Consider the following 20,714-nt stretch of genomic DNA (forward strand, 5'->3'; position numbering starts at 1 on the left):
GTAATTACTTATCCCTCCCCTAAAGTAAAATTACTTTAACATGTGGGTTTCTTTGTAGTTTGTTAGCAGACATAAGAAATTTTGCTAAAAATTGGGAACAGTGGGTTGTTTCATCCTTGGAAAACCTGCCAGAAGCCCTAACTGATAAGAAACTACCCATCGTACGGAGATTTGTATCTTCCCTAAAACGACAAACATCTTTCTTACATCTTGCTCAGGTAAGCCAAAGTGTGAATTATATCTAAAATCTCTTGGCTTTTGCTATATTAAAACAAACCATATTTGTCACAGTGTAATCAAGAGATGAATCCTTTTTTGAATACACAAGTGGCAAACTAGAAATCTTCCAACTCTCTTTTAAATATATTGAGAAGGAAAGACATCAATAGTTTCGTTCTAAATAAGAAAACTGCCACATTTATATTTCTTAAAAGTTTTTTTTTTTGTTTCATCTGATTATTCCCTTCTGGGAAGTGCTTGGTGTCTTAATCTTTGGAAGAATTTATGGATTATCATAAAAGAGAGGTGAGTTTTCTAGTCCTCATTTTGATCCTGTAGAGGAGAGATCTAATTCTCTAAGACTAGAAGCTCATAAAATCATTTATAAGGCTAGACAAGTGAGGTGGTAGAGTGGATATAACTTTGGGCCTGGGTCAGGAAGAACTGAGTTCAAATGTAACCTCAGATAATTACTAGTTGTGTGATCACCAGAAAAATCACTTAACTTCTCTGCCTCACTTTCCTTTTCTGTAAAATGGGATAATAATAACACTTACCTCCTAGGGTTATTTTTGAAGGTCACATGAGATAATATAGGCAAAGTGTTCAGCAGAGTGCCTGGAACACAATAGGAACTTAACAAATGTTTCCTTCTTTCCTTCCTAATATATCTAGATCAGTAAAAACATAAATAGTAGATGTAGAAATAGCTAAGTTCTGTGGGGGAAACAAACAATGAACCATCATTCATTTGCCTTATAAGATTATTCATTGGATTTTAGATATAGGATTGGAAAGAGAAGAAAAGATCTTATAAAGGGGTTGTGGGTAATTTTAAGAGGTCTTTACAAACTGGTGTTTTTTTGCCTTTCCAGTTTTCTCATACCTCATACTTCTCTTTCCCTCCCCTCACTGCAGTCCATCGATACTGGCCTCTTTGCTGTTCCTCACACAAGACACTCTACCCCTCTATTTCATTCATTTTCAATGGCCATCTATTCCCCCAGGCTTGGGAATCTCTTTCTCTTTTCTGCCTAAATTATAGCTAAATTTCCACCTTTGAAAAGCCTTTCCTGATTTCTTTGAATGTTAATCCTTTCCCTCTGCTAATTTCCTTCAGTTTTCATTGTATTAAATTCTGCTGTATTACTCGTACGTAGTTTTTTCATGCTATCTTTCCCATTATACTGTGAGTTCCTCAAGGGCAGGAATTTTGCCTTTCTTTGCAAGTCCAGTGATCATCCCAGTGCCTGGCACAGTAATAAATTAATAAATCCTTATTGATTAAATAAAGTTTTGTTTTCTTTATAAGTCTATATATTTTATTGTAGGTGTTTGAAGCACTACTCCAACGAGGGAGCCATAGCCTTTCTTATATCATGAAAGGGGTCAATGACACACAAAAATGGTATAGATGAGGAAACTCACACCAATAGATATTTAAGTACTTAAGAACATTCGGGTAGTAAGTACCAGATGGAGGATTGGCTTTTTGCTATAGAGGCAGTGCCATCTCCACTGATTCTAACATAAATCTTTCATACTTACTCTATGTGTGACTTTGGAACAATAGCAACCTATAGAGGTTTCAGTTTCCTCATTAGCTTGGTAACAGAGTAGATTGTGTTGAACTTGGTGGCTTAGCAGAGCACAGTAGACTTCTAGGCTTGGAGTTAAAAATGATGAGTTCAAATACTGCTTCAGGTATTTAAAAGATAGCTTTTTGACTTTGAGCAAGTCATTTAACTTCTCATCCTCAGTTTCTCCAACTGGAAAATAGGGATTATAATAATACTAGTCTCATTGAATTATTGTCAAGATTAAATGAGATAAAAGTTAAAGTATTCTGTACCCCTTTAGGTCTTATATTAGGTTTCTCAAAAGTACTAATACTTTTGAACACAAAAATAACGGCTATTATGAGAATTGATAATGAATTATTATAGTTAATTATTGACAATGAAATTAATTCTTTAAACATATGATTTATTAATAATAATCTGTAAAATGAAGGGTAGCCTTGATTGAGAGTTGTGTTCTGGATCTCTGTCAGTCTGGTGAATTCTATGGACTCCTTGGAATAATATTTAAAACCATTTAAATGTTTAAAAACATTTAAAAATACATACAACAAAATACCTAGGTTAAGAAAAAGGTAAAGTTTAATCAGTCAGTCAATTAACATTTATTAAATACGTCTAGACTCACTCTTAGTTTTAATTCTATGAGCTTCTTTTAGTCTTAAAAGTAGAGGAAGAAGATGTTTTATCTAGGTTGTTTACTCCTCTAGTCATCATGAAGGTTTTCTTTCTAGGAGAATTGAAATCTTCATATCTTTTCTCTTGATCAATGCAGATTGCCAGACCAGCCCTGTTTGACCAACATGTTGTGAATTCTATGGTGTCTGACATTGAAAAGGTTGATTTGAATAGCATTGGATCTCAGGCATTTCTCACTGTTTCTGGAAGCACTGATCCTGAATCTGAAGTCTATACTGAATGTAAGTCCGATTTTTTTTTTCAATGTTATTTAAGTTAAAAATAAACTAAGAAACTTTTGACCAATTTTGGTCTGATAGCAAATCATAGGCTGGGTAAATTCCATAAGATGAAGTAACTAGACATTTTCTAAAGTATCGCTGCTATCACTTTCTACCTTTAAAAGTGCAAAAAAAGTTCACATTCTTTTGTAGACCATCTGATAGCAGTTTGAAGCCTGAGGGTAGCCCAATGCAGAGTAAAATCTAAGGATAGACCAAGTAAGGTCTAATGGTAGCCCAATCCCATTTTGATTCTGTTCTATGTGTGTGTACACACACATACATGTATTTCTGTATGTATGAAACTGCTTTGAGGTCTGTATCTTCCTCCCCCGCCTCTCTCCCTCTTAGTATTGAATTTGGAACTTTAATAAGTATGAAGGAGCTGGTATTTAAAGGAAAGAAAAATCTAAGTAACTTCATTTTTATCTTAAAATTAGCAAAATAATGAGGTTACATTGAATTCATTAGCTCTCAATAATAATTCTCTTTTATTTGACAAAAGTACTTTAGACTCAAAAGATCTTTTGAATTTATTTGTGAGGTTTAATATGCTGTTGTAAGAGATAGTTTTGCTTTTATACTTGTAAATCTCAATTACTTGAATTATAACTTCAAGCTTTAAAACACATAGCTTTAAAAAAGTTTCTTCTGTAATGATAATTTTAAAAAAAGTCAATATTTCTTATTCCTCCACCAATTTCTGAGTTTTCCTACTTTTCTATATTTAGTTATTGCTTTATCTCACAATATTTTAAGCAACAGCACTCCAGTTCTTAAGGACAGGTTACTTTAATTGATCTTTGGATATTTCAATATTTTAACAAGATCTTTCTTTTAGCATTTATAGTTTGGTTTCTAAGTCTAGAATGCATGTTATGATATAAGAACATATTTTATGAGTCAATCTAATTTGTGCAATATAGCAAAATTCAGAGAAGATATTTTATCTATTATCTAATGAAATAGAGACTTATGAAGTAGTCATACTTAAAGTTGTTTTGACACATCTGCCTCCTCAGTGCTATAATCTTATATTTTGATTCCAAAAGTTAATTATAGTACTTCTTATATATTATCTGGATGTGTTATTGAGGGTAGAAATCATTCTGCAAGCAAGCTATGCTTTCAGGAGATTGTTCTATCAGAAATTAGCTAGATGCAGTTTACTTGCTCACTCAGACCTCAATTAAAACTTTAATTTAGCAAAATAAAGCACTTAAGAAATTATCAGTGAGTTAAGGAGAAATAGAGAGGATTGTTTTCTCATTAATAATATATTATGATAATCTTTAAAGTTAATATATCAAATCACAGTAAGAATATTTAACTTCATAATATAATGAGAAATGAACTGCAGAAATGCATTGATTAAATTAATTAACAGTAACTTCTGGAAGACATATCTACAAACTAGGATGCTGCCACTCCTACATCCCTATCACTTAAAGGAGACTATATATTGTGCCAGGCAATGAGAATTAGAACAAACAAACTGTTTGGTCACATATGGTTTCCTAGGGCTTCTATAATCACAGCCATTTGTACTATCAGAAACTAATAGCTTCAATGAACAATAAAACAAGGAACATATTGTGATTGCTTTTCTATCAAGCCATCCAACATGCTTCTCAATCTTCTGGGCATGTTTGTGAGCTTATGACATAAACCATAAATGAAAAGTTTACATTTTTCATTAGGTCATAATTAGGACATCATCTGTGCTTTATATGAATTTAATTTGCATTTACATAGCACATAAACAAGTCTTCTCATTATTATCCAATGTGGAAAGCCTCTTGGATGTGTTATTATCCTCACTTTAATGGACAAGAAAACTTGTAACGACTGTGCTAGCACCCAGGACACCCCAGAATTAGCCAGAGTCAGGATGAGCAAAAGTCCTCAATCTTTATTCTCAGTCCCCAGACACAGGATTGAACAGGATAGAAGCAGATTCTCCCCGACCCCTTCTCACTCATCTATCATAGAGAGTGTGTATCTCTGGCTAGCTTTGCTCCACCCCCTAGTCCCTCCTACAATCCTCTACACACCAATCATTGAGCCAGTACGGATCGAGGAAAGGACCATTTTCCAAGCATATGCCCATAGAGTATTGTCCAATCAGAAGTTAGCCTCAAGCGCTGGGCAGTCCCAATCTCAATGCATAGTTCCAGCCCTCTACAGAAACTGAGGTGCAGAAGGATGAAATGCCAAGTCTAATTTTTTTACTTAAAGTTTTTTACTCTTTCTATCACACTATTCTAGTTTGATCATAACACAGTAGCTAGAAATGCCAACTGAGTGAATTCTAATTTTTTTCATTATAGTATTATATTATCCTACTAGTTAATTCTCCACATGTACTAAATACTTAGTTGGGGCATTAATTCGAAATATATGTTTTGACTAGAACCTGAATAAATCTGAAAAAACACCATCAGTACTCCTGAACTCGAATCCTTTTTTAAAATTTAGAAATGATCACAAGCAAAGAAATGTTCTAAACAATTAGTCCATTGACATACTTGAAATTTTCTTTTACATAAACTTTGAAAAATTTTTATTGTGAAGTAGAAAGAGTTGTGGCTTTATAATCAAGAGATATGGCTCAAGATCAGTTTCAAATCTGTGAGACCTTGACCTGAGCTTTTTTCTTCATTTATAAAATGAGGATGAGAACTCTAGCACTTCCTACTTCCTGGGATCCTTAGGGAGAAAGCTCATTGTCAGCCACAACAGACTATATAGATATTAGTTGCTTAGTTAAATGATTAGTTGCTCTGCAATTAGGTATAGGAATCCAGTTTAAAAATTAAAGAAATTTAGAAAAATAAAACATAAAATTTCTTCAGAAGAGATTTTTAGAAACATTTATAAAAACAGCTAAATTTTATATATCACTTTAGGTTTGGAATGTACTTTTACCAATATTATTCCATTTTATCCCACTGCTCTGGGAGGTAGGTACTCTTATTATTTTCATTTTACAGATGAGGAACCTGAGGCAGGAGACTTTGATGAAGAAAAGAAATCTATGAAAGTTGTTCAAGATTTCAGAAATTATAGAAATTGATTGAGAATACACAAAGTAAAAATGACCACACTAGCATGTAGGAGGCAGAAAGGGGAACAAAATGAGATGTTGGCATTGCTCTGAACTCAGGGTGCATTTTTTTTTTCTGTTTTAATGTTATCTTTTCTTTTGCATGCTCTAAAACTGTCAATGGTTCTTGGTGAGTGGATTTGGGTTCTGCGTAGAGTGCAACATTTTGTTTTCCTTTTTACATGGTAGATGACTCTATTACAGTGTTTCAAGAACTGAAGGATTTGCTAAAGAAGAATGCCACTGTGGAATCATTTATTGAGTGGCTGGATACTGTGGTAGAGCAAAGGGTTATTAAGGTACTGTTCTATGGTTTTAATAGATTCGTGATAATAAAAACTTTGTTTTAATAATTAGCTGAAGTTTCACAATGAAGGATAATTTAGGGATAGACTGGGGAAAAAGGGATGGTTAAAAGTATTTTAGAAAACTTCAGCAACATAATATATAATATTCACTACCAAATCCAAGTAGAACTGTGCATGTAGATACGGAAATCATGAGTTTTAAGCTATTAATGATCACATGAAATTTTACTTCAAATTGCTATAAAAAGAATAATGCAAATCAAAATGAGATTTTTTTTCTAATATTCAACAAATTGGCAAAGATGACAATCCATATAAATAATAGATACTGGAGAGATTGTAAAAAGATAGCCATATTAGTAGTCTTAGTCTTAATCTCTTAGTCAAAAAATTGATGCAATTATTGGAAGGCAATTTGGAATTAAACTTAAGAAACAAAAACGTAACTAAAGTGTTCATATCTTTTTACCAGAGATGCCAATGCTAGACATATACTCCAAGAAAATAAGCAAGAATTATGGGAAAGAATAAAAACTTTATTTTTTCATTTGCCAAAGGTTGGTGCTATGATGAGGTAACATACTTAGAAAAGCATGGAGCAGAGAATATAGGTATGAAATGTAGAAACTTAAATCTAGCTCAGATTAAAATAAATAATAAGAAATGATTGCATCACAAAATGTCATTTTAAAAATGTAATTTGAAGTTCTCAATTCTAAAAGCATTCAATATTTTGTGATTTCTTTGGTTCTTTCAGTTAACCTTCAAGTCATTCATCAATGAAACCAGACAATCTGAGTGTAGAAATTGCTTACTAGTCTAAGTTATGGTGTGAGGACTTGCTCGTATCATTCAGGATCAGATGAGTGCAAGTTAATCATTCATGGGACATGTAACCCTTCCCCTGCACTTTGCCGTCTGTTCACTTTTAAAGTGCTGTCACAGGAAAACTCAGAGATAACATAATTTTGTAGACTATTTCAATTGAGCAAGTGACAAATTTTAATTCTATTCTATAATGTTATTATATGAGATAAAATGCCTCTTACCTTAAAATGATAATAAAGGGGAGTTAAGATTAAAGCCCAGTATAGAAGAATATATTTTAACATGATGCAATAATTAGTACATCAAGAACTATTGTGACATAACAAATAGGCTTGGAGTTAGGAAGATTGAAGTTCAATTTCTACTTCTGTATAATTATAATATTAATGATGATAATAGCTAAACTTTATATAACACTTATTATGTGCTAGAAGCAGTACTAAATAAGCGTTTACAATTACTATCTCATTTAATACTCACAACTATCCCAGGAGGTGTATACATTCACTTTACAAATGAGGAAACTGGGGCAAACAGGTTAAATGACTTGCCCGGAGTCACACAGCTAGCAAGTCTTTTAGGCTGGATTTAAACTGAGGTCTTCCTGACTCTAAGCTTTGTGCTCTGAACAGTGTTAAGGAAATTTAGAAAAATAAAACACATAAAATTTCTTCAGAAGAGATTTTTGGAAATGTTTATAAAAACAGCTAAAATCACTTTATCACTTTAGGGTTTGAAATATGCTTTAACAATATTTCATTTTATCCCACTGCTCTGGGAAGTAGGTACTCTGAACCACATACTCTCTGAACACATTAGTTCTGACTGTGTCACCCTAGTCAAATCACTTAATGTTTCAGTACCCCAGATAATACTCTAAGACTCATGTTTCAGAGCTAGTGATCCTCTACATTTTTAAAAGGAATTTCCTCACTGTTGCCTATACCAATTAAATTACAGATCCAGTCTAAACTAATATCAGTGTTTCTATTTTGTGTTTTTCTGGGCATAAAGATAATGAGAAAGAGTAAGACTAAAAGTTTTGGGTTGTCCTTTTAATTTTAGACCAGCAAGCAAAATGGCAGATCTTTAAAGAAGAGGGCTCAAGATTTCCTATTGAAATGGAGCTTCTTCGGTGCTAGAGTCATGCACAACCTGACCTTGAACAACGCCTCCAGTTTTGGTATCACTTCTCTGCTTTGGGAAATTCCTCTGAAATGTATTTTCTGCTTAGTGCAATAGCTAGATTTATCACTCATAAAACTGATTCTTCTTCCTATATTTTTACACCGTTTGTGCTTTATGGAAATGTAATGTTGCATCCGTTCAATGCTTGGATTTTTTTTTTTTTTTGACTTTGAAAGAAAAAGAGGAGAGGCTACAGGTTTTCCATGCCAACGTGAGTTGTATGTGGGAGCCACTGGCTTTTGGCTATCTATCCAAAATGCTGCTCTATAAGAATCAGAGAATTCTAGAATGTCAGAGTTGGTGGGGACATCAGTACCCATGTAGTCCAACTCGCAGGAGAAAAGAATGCCCTCAATGATATTTGAGGCAAGACTTCAAGACTCCATCTAGAGAGAATTCTCTGGGGAAGGAGTCAAGTAGAGGAGCCACATAGACCCATTTCTAGATGTATCTGATTAGATATTAAATCATCTTTTGATACTTATATTACTTGAGTGTGGGAAACCTGCAAGCTATGTCTTGAGTTATGTCTTTCCAAAATTGAAGGCTTCTGTTTATTTTCTTCCTGAAATAATTTTAGTGAAATAGTGATCTATTTAGTGAAATAGATCAGCCTATAACTTACAGAATTAAAGCGTTTTTAGAGCACTCAGAGGTTGTGGCTTATTTAGCAATATACAGACAGTATGTGGCAGGGGTGAGACTTGAATTCAAGCCTTCCTGACTCTAAGGTTGATTCCCTAGCCACTATGCTATTCACTTTCTTGACACTTATTCTCATTCATAAGATTTTTCTTTTTTTGTTATTGTTCATTTGTTTTTGAAATCCTTTTAAGTTCCTTGAGGTCAGATAATACTTGAGGTTTTTCTTTCTTTATATCCTTGATACCTGACACCTAGTATGGTGCCTGTCTTATAGGAGGCATGTAATAAATGCTTATGAATATAATTGAATTGAAATATAATATCTAAACTAATTGAACTAAAAAACATTTTCAAAATTTTTTGATGATTCATAGTGAGCAAAGAAAAGGCCAGCTTCATCTCAAATGCATTTCTAAAAAGGCTAGAGAAATCACATATGCAGAGAATGATTATACAAATAATACTTATTGTTTAGAATAGAGCTTCTTAAACAATGGGTTGTGACTGTATAATTGAATGTGGAGATCATGAAATTATTATTTATTATCATAATAATGAATTATTATTGATTTGTGTACTTATTTTTACATACCTATATACTTGGGACCCCATAAACATTTCTTGGGTGAAAAGAGGTCACAAGTGGAAAAAGTTTGAAAAGCTCTGATTTAGAACATTATATTCCTGTTTCATTTTTAGTGATTTCTTCACTGATGTTAAGCATTTTTAAAATGAAAAAAGATTCCCCTCTCTTTTTTTGTTAGGCATTTTATGGATAGTTTAAAAATGAGTCAAAGATTTTCCACTATATTGGATTTTTTCCCCCTGTGAAATATATCCATATCTTTTGAAAAATAAAAGATAAAGTTTTTTAAATTAGAAAGAAATCTTCTTTTGATATCTTTCACAATTATGCTGACAACTGTCTAATTATTTGATATAAAGTAAACAGCGATAGTACAGAAATGGCCCCATTCTCCTGCAGTTAAAGCTTATCTTACTCCAGTGTGTGCCTCTTTAAGTATAAAGTATGTCTCACTTTCATCGGTATTTCACTTTGATGTAATTAGGGCCCAAGAGCTTGAGGGATAGTAAACACACTAAACTAGCTGGGCCAGGACAAAGAAAGATTAGAGTTTCAGGTTAAGCATGTTGGTCTTGGCAGGTCATATAAAGTCCAACGATTATTTGTTTATTTCACTTGCTCCTGGTAAAGTGTAGAAAGATGGTCATGGAGATAACTGGGTTACATTCATTTCTTCATTTTTTTTCCTTCCCTTCCTCCTCCCATTTCTACTTTTTTCTTTACATAAGGTTCTTTTCATTTGATCCGAATGCTTTTGGATGAATATATTCTACTAGCCATGGAAACCCAATTTAACAATGACAAAGAGCAAGAGTTGCAGAATTTGTTGGAAAAGTATATGAAGAATTCAGGTAACTTGAGAAATGCATACATTTGAGAAATACACAGACTTTGTCTAATCTGACGTTACATTTTTTTAAAGTGAATAAACCAAGAGGGCTTAAGAAGCAAAATTTTCTCAGAGTACCTCAGAATGCTTCTTTGCTGAAATAAAAAATATTTGCATTCAGAAAACACTGTGATATGGTTGGGAAAAGATAGATTTCTATAGTTAAAGGATCTGTGTTCCAATCCTGAATTTTGTTGCTAATTACCTGCATGACCTTGGATTAATCGTTTAATCTCTCTGTATCTGTTTTCTCATCTGTAAAAACTGGGGAGGGGAGATCTGTTTTCTGATCTGTAAAAACTGTAAAAAAAAAAAATCTAAACATTAGATGACATCTATAATTCTCTTCCAACTCAAAAATCTATAATTCTTTGACCAGATGCTAGTTTATTGATTGATTCATTCAAAAAATAATTATGTATCTATGTGCAAAGTGTTGTGTTTAGAGAAGCATGAATGGGGCAGGAATGGGGAGATGAGGGAACAAAGTAATATGAGGCATGATTTAAGCTATCAGAGGCAGATAGGTGATATAATGGATAGAGCACTGAGTTTGGAATCAGGAAGACTCTGGTTCATGACTTCAAATCCATCCTCAGATAATAGCTGTGTGGGCCTGGACAAGTCTCTTAGCTGAGTTTCTCATCTATAAAACAAGCTGAAAAAAAATTGGCAAACCACTCCAGTGTCATTGCCAAGAAAATCCCCAAATGGGGTGACAGAGTCAGACATCATTGCAATGACTGAACAACAAATTGAGCCCTCAATTTCCTTGTACTCTTCTAGGAGGGGAGATAAGATACAGATAATTTTAATAACAGAAATACACATTAACCATTATATGAATAAAATGTATCATATATAGAAACACTCCTAAATTTAATGTTTATATATTTCAGTAAACCAATGGATAGGAGTGAGGGATCATTGTGAATACTTTATCAATATTTATTAGTCTGATAAAATCAGTGCTTACAAGAGTAAGAAATCACTTTCTTTGAGAGTGACAGCTATTTTATGTTACCTGTAACTCCAGAATCAATGACTTAAGAAGTAGCCATGAAAAGGAAGAAATACAGAGTGTGGCAACTGAGAGACAGCCTTGGAGGCAAAAAGACTTTTCAAGGCTTACCTCTGACAATTACTTAGATGTGTCCTCATCAGTAAGTCACTTAAATTTTTAGTGTCCCTAAGCAATTCTCTAAGATGATAATTTACAGTTTTGTTGCTAATCTTCATTGTTGTGGAGAGTCGTTATACTGGAAGTTCTCTAGAATGATGAATTTATAAATCTGGAACTCCTACACTTTCCCCCAAAAAAGTAGAAGGAAGGAAAGATCAATTAATCTTGTTTTTTAATGCGATATTTCTTCAAAACCTTGAACTAAATGATCTAATTTTTAGGTACTTTCCTTCTCTTTGATCTGACCTCATAAGCTGTGTAAGTAAGTGAATGGGACTTTTTTTGTCTTAATCTTTTCAGATGCAAGCAAAGCTGCCTTCACTGCTTCACCAAGTTCCTGTTTTTTAGCTAATCGGAATAAAGGGAGCACTGTTCCTAGTGATGCTTCAGTCAAGAATGAATGTCTTGCTGAGGCAAATTATGTTTCTCTGCCCCCCAACCAGTCTAGTATCTTGCCTTCTGTTTTACACCCTTTCTCTCCTGGAGATACAGAGAATATGCAGCTTACAGGTATGGTATAAAATAAACAAGAACAATATTTCACTATACTTCAACAAATGATTTTGTCTCCCTTCTCATTCTCTTTCCTAGAACTGTTCTACTCTAATGATTCTGAGAATAGGAAAGATTTAATCTAATCCATTTGGAATCTAGTAAACCTTTCTACTGAATGATAACAGCAATTGCCATTAATGCTCATTATAATGGCTATTACTATAATTTCTATAATGACATAATTGTTATTAATAACATAATTATCCCATACTACAAGTAGATTTTTATCTTTATTATATGGATAAAGAGACCAAGCTTTCATCTATATAATGTAATTCAAACATAGTTCAAGGGTGGGGATGGAGAGGGGCAGATTCAGTAACCTAGTTTTATTATAGTGCCTACAAATATTACTTTTTTGACTTAACTGACTGTAGTAAAGCTATATCAACTCTTCTCAATAAAATTTTTTCTTCAAATTAGTTTTTGTTTTATGTTGGCTTACGCTTCCTTTGTTGCTAAAATGGCTGGTGATTAATAGATAATAGCAATAATAATAGTGTCTTACATTAGTACTCTTTTTTTAAAAAAGTATTTTTCTTTCACTTATTTCATATACATCATCTCCTTTGATCAGTATTATAACCCTTTGAGGAAGAAAAGAATTGGTTTATTCTTCCCATTTTTTAGATGAGGAAAATGAGAATGAGAAAATTCAATGATTTGTTCGAGGTAATTCCAGGGGTCCTCAAACTTTTAAAATAGGGGGCCAGTTCACTGTTGCTCAGACTGTTGGAGGGCCGGACTGTAGTAAAAACAAAAACTTTGTTTTGTGGGCCTTTAAATAAAGAAACTTCATAGCTCTGGGTGAGGGGGATAAATGTCCTCGGCTGCCGCATCTGGCCCACAGGCCATAGTTTGAGGACCCCTGTCAATACACTAATTAATAAAAGGTAGAATTAGGTTCTTAAGACAGTGCGCTTTCCTTTAACATTATACTGTCTATATTGCAGATGCTAGGCAACATTATTCTTCTAAAAGTCTTTGTGCTAGTAGTAAAATCATGAAAATCTAAGTACCCCAGTCTGAATGATTTTTACTAAATTTCAATGGCATTCATATGATATCAAAGAATAAGAAAGTATTTAAAAGCTAGATAATTCAATTCAAGGTTTTGAAGAAATCTTCCATTTAAAAAACCAGGGTCAATTTATCCTTTCTTTCTCTCATTTTTTTTTTTTTTTTTGAGAAGGGATCAATGATTTCAGTTTTATGAATCCTTTATTGTAAGGAGCTTTCAGTATAGTGTAGATTCCAAGGTTACATGGTTGTGGTCAACTGAAGGGCTATGACTATTAGTCTGCTTAGTAATCAGTATCATAGAATCACAGAATTGGAAACACCTCAGAGGTTATCCAGTCAAAGCCCTATCTAATCTCTTTTCTTATACTCAAAAAATGCTTATCTAATGTGTTCAAAGAACTTCATTTAAAGAGGAATTTATTGCTTCTCAAGGCAACCCATTTCACCCTTGACAGCATCAATTACTAGAAAGTACTTCCCAAATAATCAAACTCAAATCATATTTTTTTATGTTTTCCTAGGGCCAGGAAGAACAAATCCAATCCTTCATCAAGGACTCCTTTCAAACAATTGAAGATAGTTATAATATCACTGCCTCTTAGTTTTCTTACTGATCCTTATATGACATGATATTGAGAGAATTCACTATCCTGTTTGCTCTTCTCTGGACAGTTTTCAGTTTATCAGTCCTAAAATGCAGTTCTCAGAACTGAACCCATAACTTATATTTGACTAGGGCAAATCACATTGCAGGGTTATTACCTTCCTAATCCTGAATTTTGCCTTTCAATGCAGTCTAAGATAGCATGAGCAGTTAAGGTAACTATACAATGAGTTGGAAAAGAAGACCTCATGGAAGAAGTAAAATAGGAAGAGGAAAGAAGAGAGGGGACACAGAGAATTGGAGATGAGATACTTGCAAGTATGAGAGGCAGTCTTTGTGAAGGCATTGAATCAAAAAATAAAAGTATAGATTTTTGGAAAAGCAATAGCAGTCCAATTTAGTTGGAATTTGGAATACATGAAGTCAGGAAGCAAGTTCTTTTCTGGTTAAACTGCTCCACAAAATCTTATCATCTTTCCAAGCCTATTTCAATTATACTTAATATATAGTACATATTACTTTCATATATGAATCGAACTTATGAAATAATGTAACTTTTAATAAAAGGTTTTAGCTACAATATTTAAGGCAGTTGTAACCAGAGATCAGGATGGAATATTGAAAGAAATTGTTATGCTTCTCTAACCTGATTAACAATGTATACTTCAAGTTCCATTTTTTTTTTTGTTCTTAAGGCAACACTTCCTTACACACAGATTTCCTTGATAAATGTAGAATTTATGAAATATTACCATTTGCTATTTATTTTTTAACTTTGATGCATTGAATTTCTTTAGTTCTGAGGACACAGACTTGTCTTCTTTTGTAATTCCTCCAAATAGAATTTCACATTGATATTTCTATTATTTTGGCTTTTTCCAGGTCCAGTAGAGCTGTCTCAGAGTACTGGTCACCTGGTGACGCCACCTATTTCTCCAGCCATGGTCAGCCGAGGAAGTGTCATCAACCAGGGACCAATGGCTGGGAGACCTCCCAGTGTTGGTCAGGTGCTATCTGCTCAGTCTCACTGCTCATCATACTCAGAGCCCCTGTATCAGACTCTCTCACAAACAAACCAGAACTATTATGGGACCAGCCACAACTACCAAACCATGTTTCGAGCCCAGACCCACCCAACTACAGGAATCTATCACCACAGATCTGAACATAGTCGGTTTATGGCTTTAAGTGAGCAACAACTTTCTCGAGACTATTTCAGTAACAGCTGTGCTGTGTCTCCATACAATGAAAGGTCGTCTTCAAACTATGGATCATCTTCAACCATGCAGGAGGCACACAGTATGCAGTTTCTAAATAATGGAAATTTCAATTTCCTGAGTAATACAGGGGCTAATGGCTGCCAAGGATCCTCATATCTTCCAAATGCACCTAACGGTATTGGGGAATTTTAAAGAACCTTCCTTTATTTTCTTAAGCTGGTTTTATGCTCCAAGTAAGGTGAAGTATACACTGGTATTTGTGTAAACAGAATGAATGAGTATAGCTCTATCTATTGCTGAGCCATGCAAATTTCTGGTAGCAGTTAATTTGGTTAGTCTCTTTTTTTGTCCCCCATAAAAATCCATTCTAAATACTTTGAATAATTTTGTTAGCTTTATATGTATCTCTTATTTATTTAACCAAAGAAAAAAGTTGAATTAAAACTGTGATAGAGGAACCTAAACAGAAATAGGAATTTATCCTACACTGAAAAATGATTTGCCACTTAAAGTAATTCCTTAATATTGAATTGTTGTAATGCTATTCTTTGGAAATAATTAGAGATAGATATTCCCTAATGCTTCAGTTTAGAAAATTATTTAAATATAATAACTTGCCTAGGGACATGAAATAAACAATTGGAGAAACGTTCAGTTCCCTATTTTTCAAAAAATTGAAAATGTATTATGTCCCATACATAAGCCATTCTATCTCCCAAGATTATTCTACCCTCCTCTAATCTGCCCCCAAATATATAATCTATGATAAATAATATGGAACCTCTGAAAAGCCTATGATATTCTTTGGGGTAGTTTTTAGTGCCACTTCTTGGAATGGTTCTAATTCATCTCCTCCAGTGACACTAACTTTGTAACAGTTTGTGTCAATTGTTTCTACCTTTGACACATAATAAAAACTTTTTAAAAATCTACTCATTCAACACTGAATGAGTTATTCTAGGCAGGATGTTTTAGGGCATATGTAGATAAATGAGAGGGGATTTTAGCTCTTATGGGTTTCATAAGCTGGTAAATTTAACTTGATATTGTTTTATGAAATCCTTAATTTCTTAATACATATGTGTGGCTCCTCTTAATGTTATCCAAGGGCACACCTGTGAATTAAACAAATTCTTTATCTAGGAACTAAAATAATGAGCCTGATCCTTCTTTCTTCACACACCCAAGAGTCCTCTTAACTTTAGTGGGCATTAAGAAGGATATCAGAAGTCAGTCTATTCTTCTTGCTTTCCTCTTACCACTGAGGAAATAGAAGAACAGAAGGGGTATGATTTGGACAAGTAGCACAAGAATAAAAAATGTAGTCAAGGTCATACAAATAAGAAACATCAGAGGAGGATTTGAACATAGGTCCTTTGCTTTTAGAACCAGCACTACTTTTGCTTCCTTACTGTTATCCCTCCTTAGAATGCACATACTAAAGACCAAATTTATAGCAAAGCTAAATAGTAAGAGCAATGTTGAAAAATTAGCGATCTTTATTTGTATAATGAATGAGCTTTCTTAATATTTTAAGATTTCCCCACCCACACCACCTTCATTCAGGACTAAATGAACTTTAGAGCAAATTAATACATTGGCATCTTTTTTTTGTTGTTGTTAATAGGTTATTATGGAAACAATGTAAACTATACAGAATCTCATAGGCTTGGATCAATGGTTGATCAACATGTGTCTGTTATCAGCAGTGTGAGCAGCATTCGTTCACTGCCCCCGTACAATGACATCCATGATCCCCTGAATATCTTGGATGATAGTAGTCAGAAACCAGCAAGCTCCTATTACACAGACACATCCTCTTCAGTTGGCTGTCGGACTTCAACAATAGGTAAGTATTTGAGCATATTTTATACATATACATATGCCCACATTCAACATCTCTTTTTAATTTAAAATCTTTGGGAGTTATCTGTGGGCACTGGAGGATACTGTATCATATGTCTATATATAATACATGTACCCACATACATGTATACATATGCAATACACAAAATATGTATATATATGTACACACATATATGCATTCATTCACATACATGATTTAGATAAGGCATTTCTAATTCTGCTCTCTATCCATACTGCTTTTGGTCTTGGGAGGATTTTCATTGTTGTTTAGTTGTTTCAGTGTGTCTGAATATTCTTGACTCCATTTGGGGTTTTCTTGGCAATTATTGAAATGGTTTGCCATTTCCCTCTCGAGATTATTTTATAGATGATAAAATTGAGGCAAACAGAGTTAAGTGACTAGCTCAGGATCACAGCCAGGAATTATCTGAAGCAAAATTTGAACTTAGGTCTTCCTGACTCTAATTCTGATGCTCTTTCCACTGTGCCATTGCCTTTCATTTAGAATTGATGTTAGATTGATGTCATAAAGATCCTAGGGCATACGGAGGAACTACATATTTGTGGATATTTGCTGGAAACCTACTTTTCCTCTCTGTTGTTAAGGGAGACACTGAATAACGGACTAAATACTAGCAGTATTCTTTATTGCTCTAGCATTTCCATTTAACAAAGCAATGTCCTTAGAATACTATCTGGGATTGTCTTGTGCTTTGTCAGAAGCAGGGGGTATGGAGAGTGTGTGTGGAGGTATGTGTATAGTCTGTCTCTTTGTGACTGTTTCCCCTGTCATTGTCTGGCTAAATTGTCAGTTTGCTTGGCAGGACAGCCAGAATTGATATAATAATCAATTAAAGCTGTCACTGACTGGTGTGATGTACATTAAGAGCTCAACTAATCAGTGAAATGGTGGAAAGAGGAAGAGGGAACAATCTCCTCCCATCAGCTTTACATTTTTATGTGTCCCATAACTATTTCTGAGGCTCATTAGCACAATATTCTTATATTCAGCCCTCCTTCAGACCCTTACAAGGGAAGAAGGGTGTTGCCTCACAATCACTGAAGAAGAAAAAAAAATGTCATTAATATCCTTACCTTATTCAATGTAATCTTTCAACAATTTGACAGGAAGCATTTTTGCTTTCCTGTGGCTGATACAGATGAGCTCTGAGCAGGGTCTAGCAACACATCTTCTGTCCTCTGCAAATGGTCATTGCTTTTAGATTGCTTTAATGAAGCAGAAAATATCAGTCTAGGAAGTTTCCTCATCAAGGGAGACTAAAATGTTCCCATTGTAACTCTTCATTTTATTTACATAGAGATAGTGGTTTTGATGGAATGATGCAGTTGTATGCATTTGTAACATAGGGCCAGTTTGCAGGCAAAAAGGGTTTCAACTAGATAAGGCAAAACCAAGGAGGAGGTTAAGTGGTATAAAATGAAATGAGAATCCCGTTAGCCTCTGTGTCCAAATTCTTATGATTAAAATCCCAGCTTTGGGAGATGTTGGGTAGGAAGCTAGAACTTGAAGATTCTTTAGAGACCATTTAGTCTAGCCCCTTCTTTCTCCCTGAGCTGTCCCAAACCATACAGATAATGATAGCACAGTTGAAATTTTGATTCAGGTTCTCTAACTGCATATCTTACACTTATCACTATATGACAAATGTGATGAAAAAATTCAGTTCATCAACACTCTTTCCAACAATGAGATGATTGATGCCAGTTCCAAAGATCTTGTGATGAAGAAAGCCATCTACACTCAGAGAGAGGACTGTAGGAACTGAATGTGAATCACAACATAACATTCTCACTCTTTTTGTTGTTGTTTGCTTGCATTTTGTTTTCTTACTCATTTACTTTCTTTTTTTATCTGATTTTTCTTGTGCAGCAAGAGAATTGTATAAATATGTTTATACACATTGGATTTAATATGTATTGAATTTCTTGCCTTCTGGGGGATGGGGGAGGGGAAGGGAGAAGAAAATCTGAGACACAAGGCTATGCAAGGGTCAGTGTTGTCAAATCATCCGTGCATATGCTTTTAAAATAAAAAGCTTTATTTAAAAAAAACAAACAAAAAAGAGACTAGGTTATCAAAAAAAAAGAAAAAGAAAAAGAAAGAAATTTAATTCACGAGATAGCTGGTATTGCAGTGAATAGAGAATCATACCTAGAGGCAGAAAGCATCTAGATCTGTCCTGAGACACTTACAAGCTATGTGTCTTTAGGCAAGATGCTTAGCCTGTTTATCTCAGTTTCCACACACACACACACACACACACACACACACACACACACACACACACATGTATATGCTTCTTCCCTTCTTCCCCTAACCCAACAGACATTTTTAAAAGTGCCTACTATGTGCAAAGTACTATGTTAAATATTGGAAGAGAAACAACTTTTTGTTGATATTTGTTGATTATGAAAAATGGTTCAAGTTCTTGACTGAATTTTCTGTGGGAAATTGAAGAATAAATTAGAGAAGAAAAGTAATATGAAATATTATGCTATGATTTTAAGGATAGACACACAATTAGAAAACCTGTGCATGAGCCACTGACTTAATGTTATTAGTTGGGTAACAATGAATAAGTCAACTCATCTCTCTGAGCCTTGATTTTATCATCTGTAAAATAGGAATAATGATAATTTTACTACTTACTTCACAGGGTTGTGAGTTGAATCTTTGCATAACTTAAAATAATTTAGAAATATGAGTCATTATTGCATAACATGACAGTTAAAGATGAAAAGAAAATGGGAACAAAATCTATAGGTGGTGATTGCTTTTTTTCCCTTTGTATTGCAGCCTCCAGTATGTCAACAGCAATTTCTGCATCCTCATCTCAGTGTATGTTTGGAACTTCCAGTCAATATCCAACTCAGGAATCTCTGGACTCCCATGGAACAAATAATAGAGATATAGTGTCATCTTTGCCACCAATCAACACTGTCTTCATGGGAACAGCAGCTGGGGGGACATAGACCAGAAAATGTGGTGTGTCGATTTTAAAAGCATTCCCAACATCACTGATCCAAAGACCACTATTCTTTCAGCTTTTTAAGAGAGAAGAGAAAATAGACTCTACTGTAGCTGGATACTACTCTTGAAATCGCTTCATTGATTAAAAAAAAAATTAAAGACCGGGTGATCTATCTACTCATCAGAAAACAAACACTTGCAAAGAGTACATTGCACATGAATCATTTGATATGAGTTCTTATTATAGTTGTAGCTTCAAGCATCAGCAAGCTAATAAAATTAGTAGGGATTTGGAAAAGCAAATATTTCTATTATGGAGAATTCACATTTCCCTTTCTAATTTATTGAAAATATCTTTTCTTTCTTTTCCTTCTCTTTTTTCTTCTTTATTTTTTTAAGAGAAAAAGTTTATTTAATGCCTGTATACTGTCCTTTATTTATTAGTATCACAAAATCACTGTTTACGATCCCTTATTTGACTACTTGTCAAATGTATGTGTTCTACCTCCTATGGAAATGTTTACAAGGTCGAGTTTGATTCAATTCAGCCTATGCCAAAGTTGCTTAACTTTCAAATCTTTTGTGCTTTAATGGATTGGTTTCTGTTACATAAGGATAGTTTTATCTGTGTAACTGAATGGAGACCAATGCTTTCTACCTGTTTAAAAGAAGTGGGAAAAGATGAGGAGAAATAAAAGAGGGAATGCAAGGAAATATCTCAAAAATTAAAATGTTTTGATATGCTTTTTCTATTTGTTCTCATGAATGGTGCTGTTTTTAGATAATGTAGCTTTGGGCTATCTTAGCAAACAGACATGCTCAATAGCTAGATCCATTCTGCAGTATACAAAATAAAACACGAGAGGTATTTCTAAGGTTCTACAGAAAACATAAAGAAAGAAAAACGAAGACAGCCAATCCTTTCTGCCTTACATCATCACCTATAAATTGGTACCAAGGATG

At 34.0% G+C, this 20,714-nt stretch overlaps 1 protein-coding gene across 1 annotated transcript in view; it reads left to right on the plus strand.

The window, feature by feature from the left end:
• The window catches only part of RFX6 (regulatory factor X6), a 69,899-nt gene extending 49,419 nt beyond the window's left edge, over nucleotides 1-20,480 (plus strand). The window contains exons 11-19 of the mRNA XM_051996729.1: nucleotides 59-218; nucleotides 2,575-2,719; nucleotides 6,054-6,163; nucleotides 8,066-8,183; nucleotides 10,148-10,270; nucleotides 11,792-12,001; nucleotides 14,556-15,068; nucleotides 16,521-16,742; nucleotides 19,578-20,480. Coding sequence (XP_051852689.1) covers nucleotides 59-218; nucleotides 2,575-2,719; nucleotides 6,054-6,163; nucleotides 8,066-8,183; nucleotides 10,148-10,270; nucleotides 11,792-12,001; nucleotides 14,556-15,068; nucleotides 16,521-16,742; nucleotides 19,578-19,753 — 1,777 coding nt within the window. The 3' untranslated portion in view covers nucleotides 19,754-20,480. The remainder of the gene's footprint in view (nucleotides 1-58; nucleotides 219-2,574; nucleotides 2,720-6,053; nucleotides 6,164-8,065; nucleotides 8,184-10,147; nucleotides 10,271-11,791; nucleotides 12,002-14,555; nucleotides 15,069-16,520; nucleotides 16,743-19,577) is intronic.
• The last annotated feature ends 234 nt before the right edge of the window (nucleotides 20,481-20,714 follow it).

Source organism: Antechinus flavipes, chromosome 4, assembly GCF_016432865.1.
Source record: "Antechinus flavipes isolate AdamAnt ecotype Samford, QLD, Australia chromosome 4, AdamAnt_v2, whole genome shotgun sequence".
Taxonomy (NCBI): domain Eukaryota; kingdom Metazoa; phylum Chordata; class Mammalia; order Dasyuromorphia; family Dasyuridae; genus Antechinus; species Antechinus flavipes.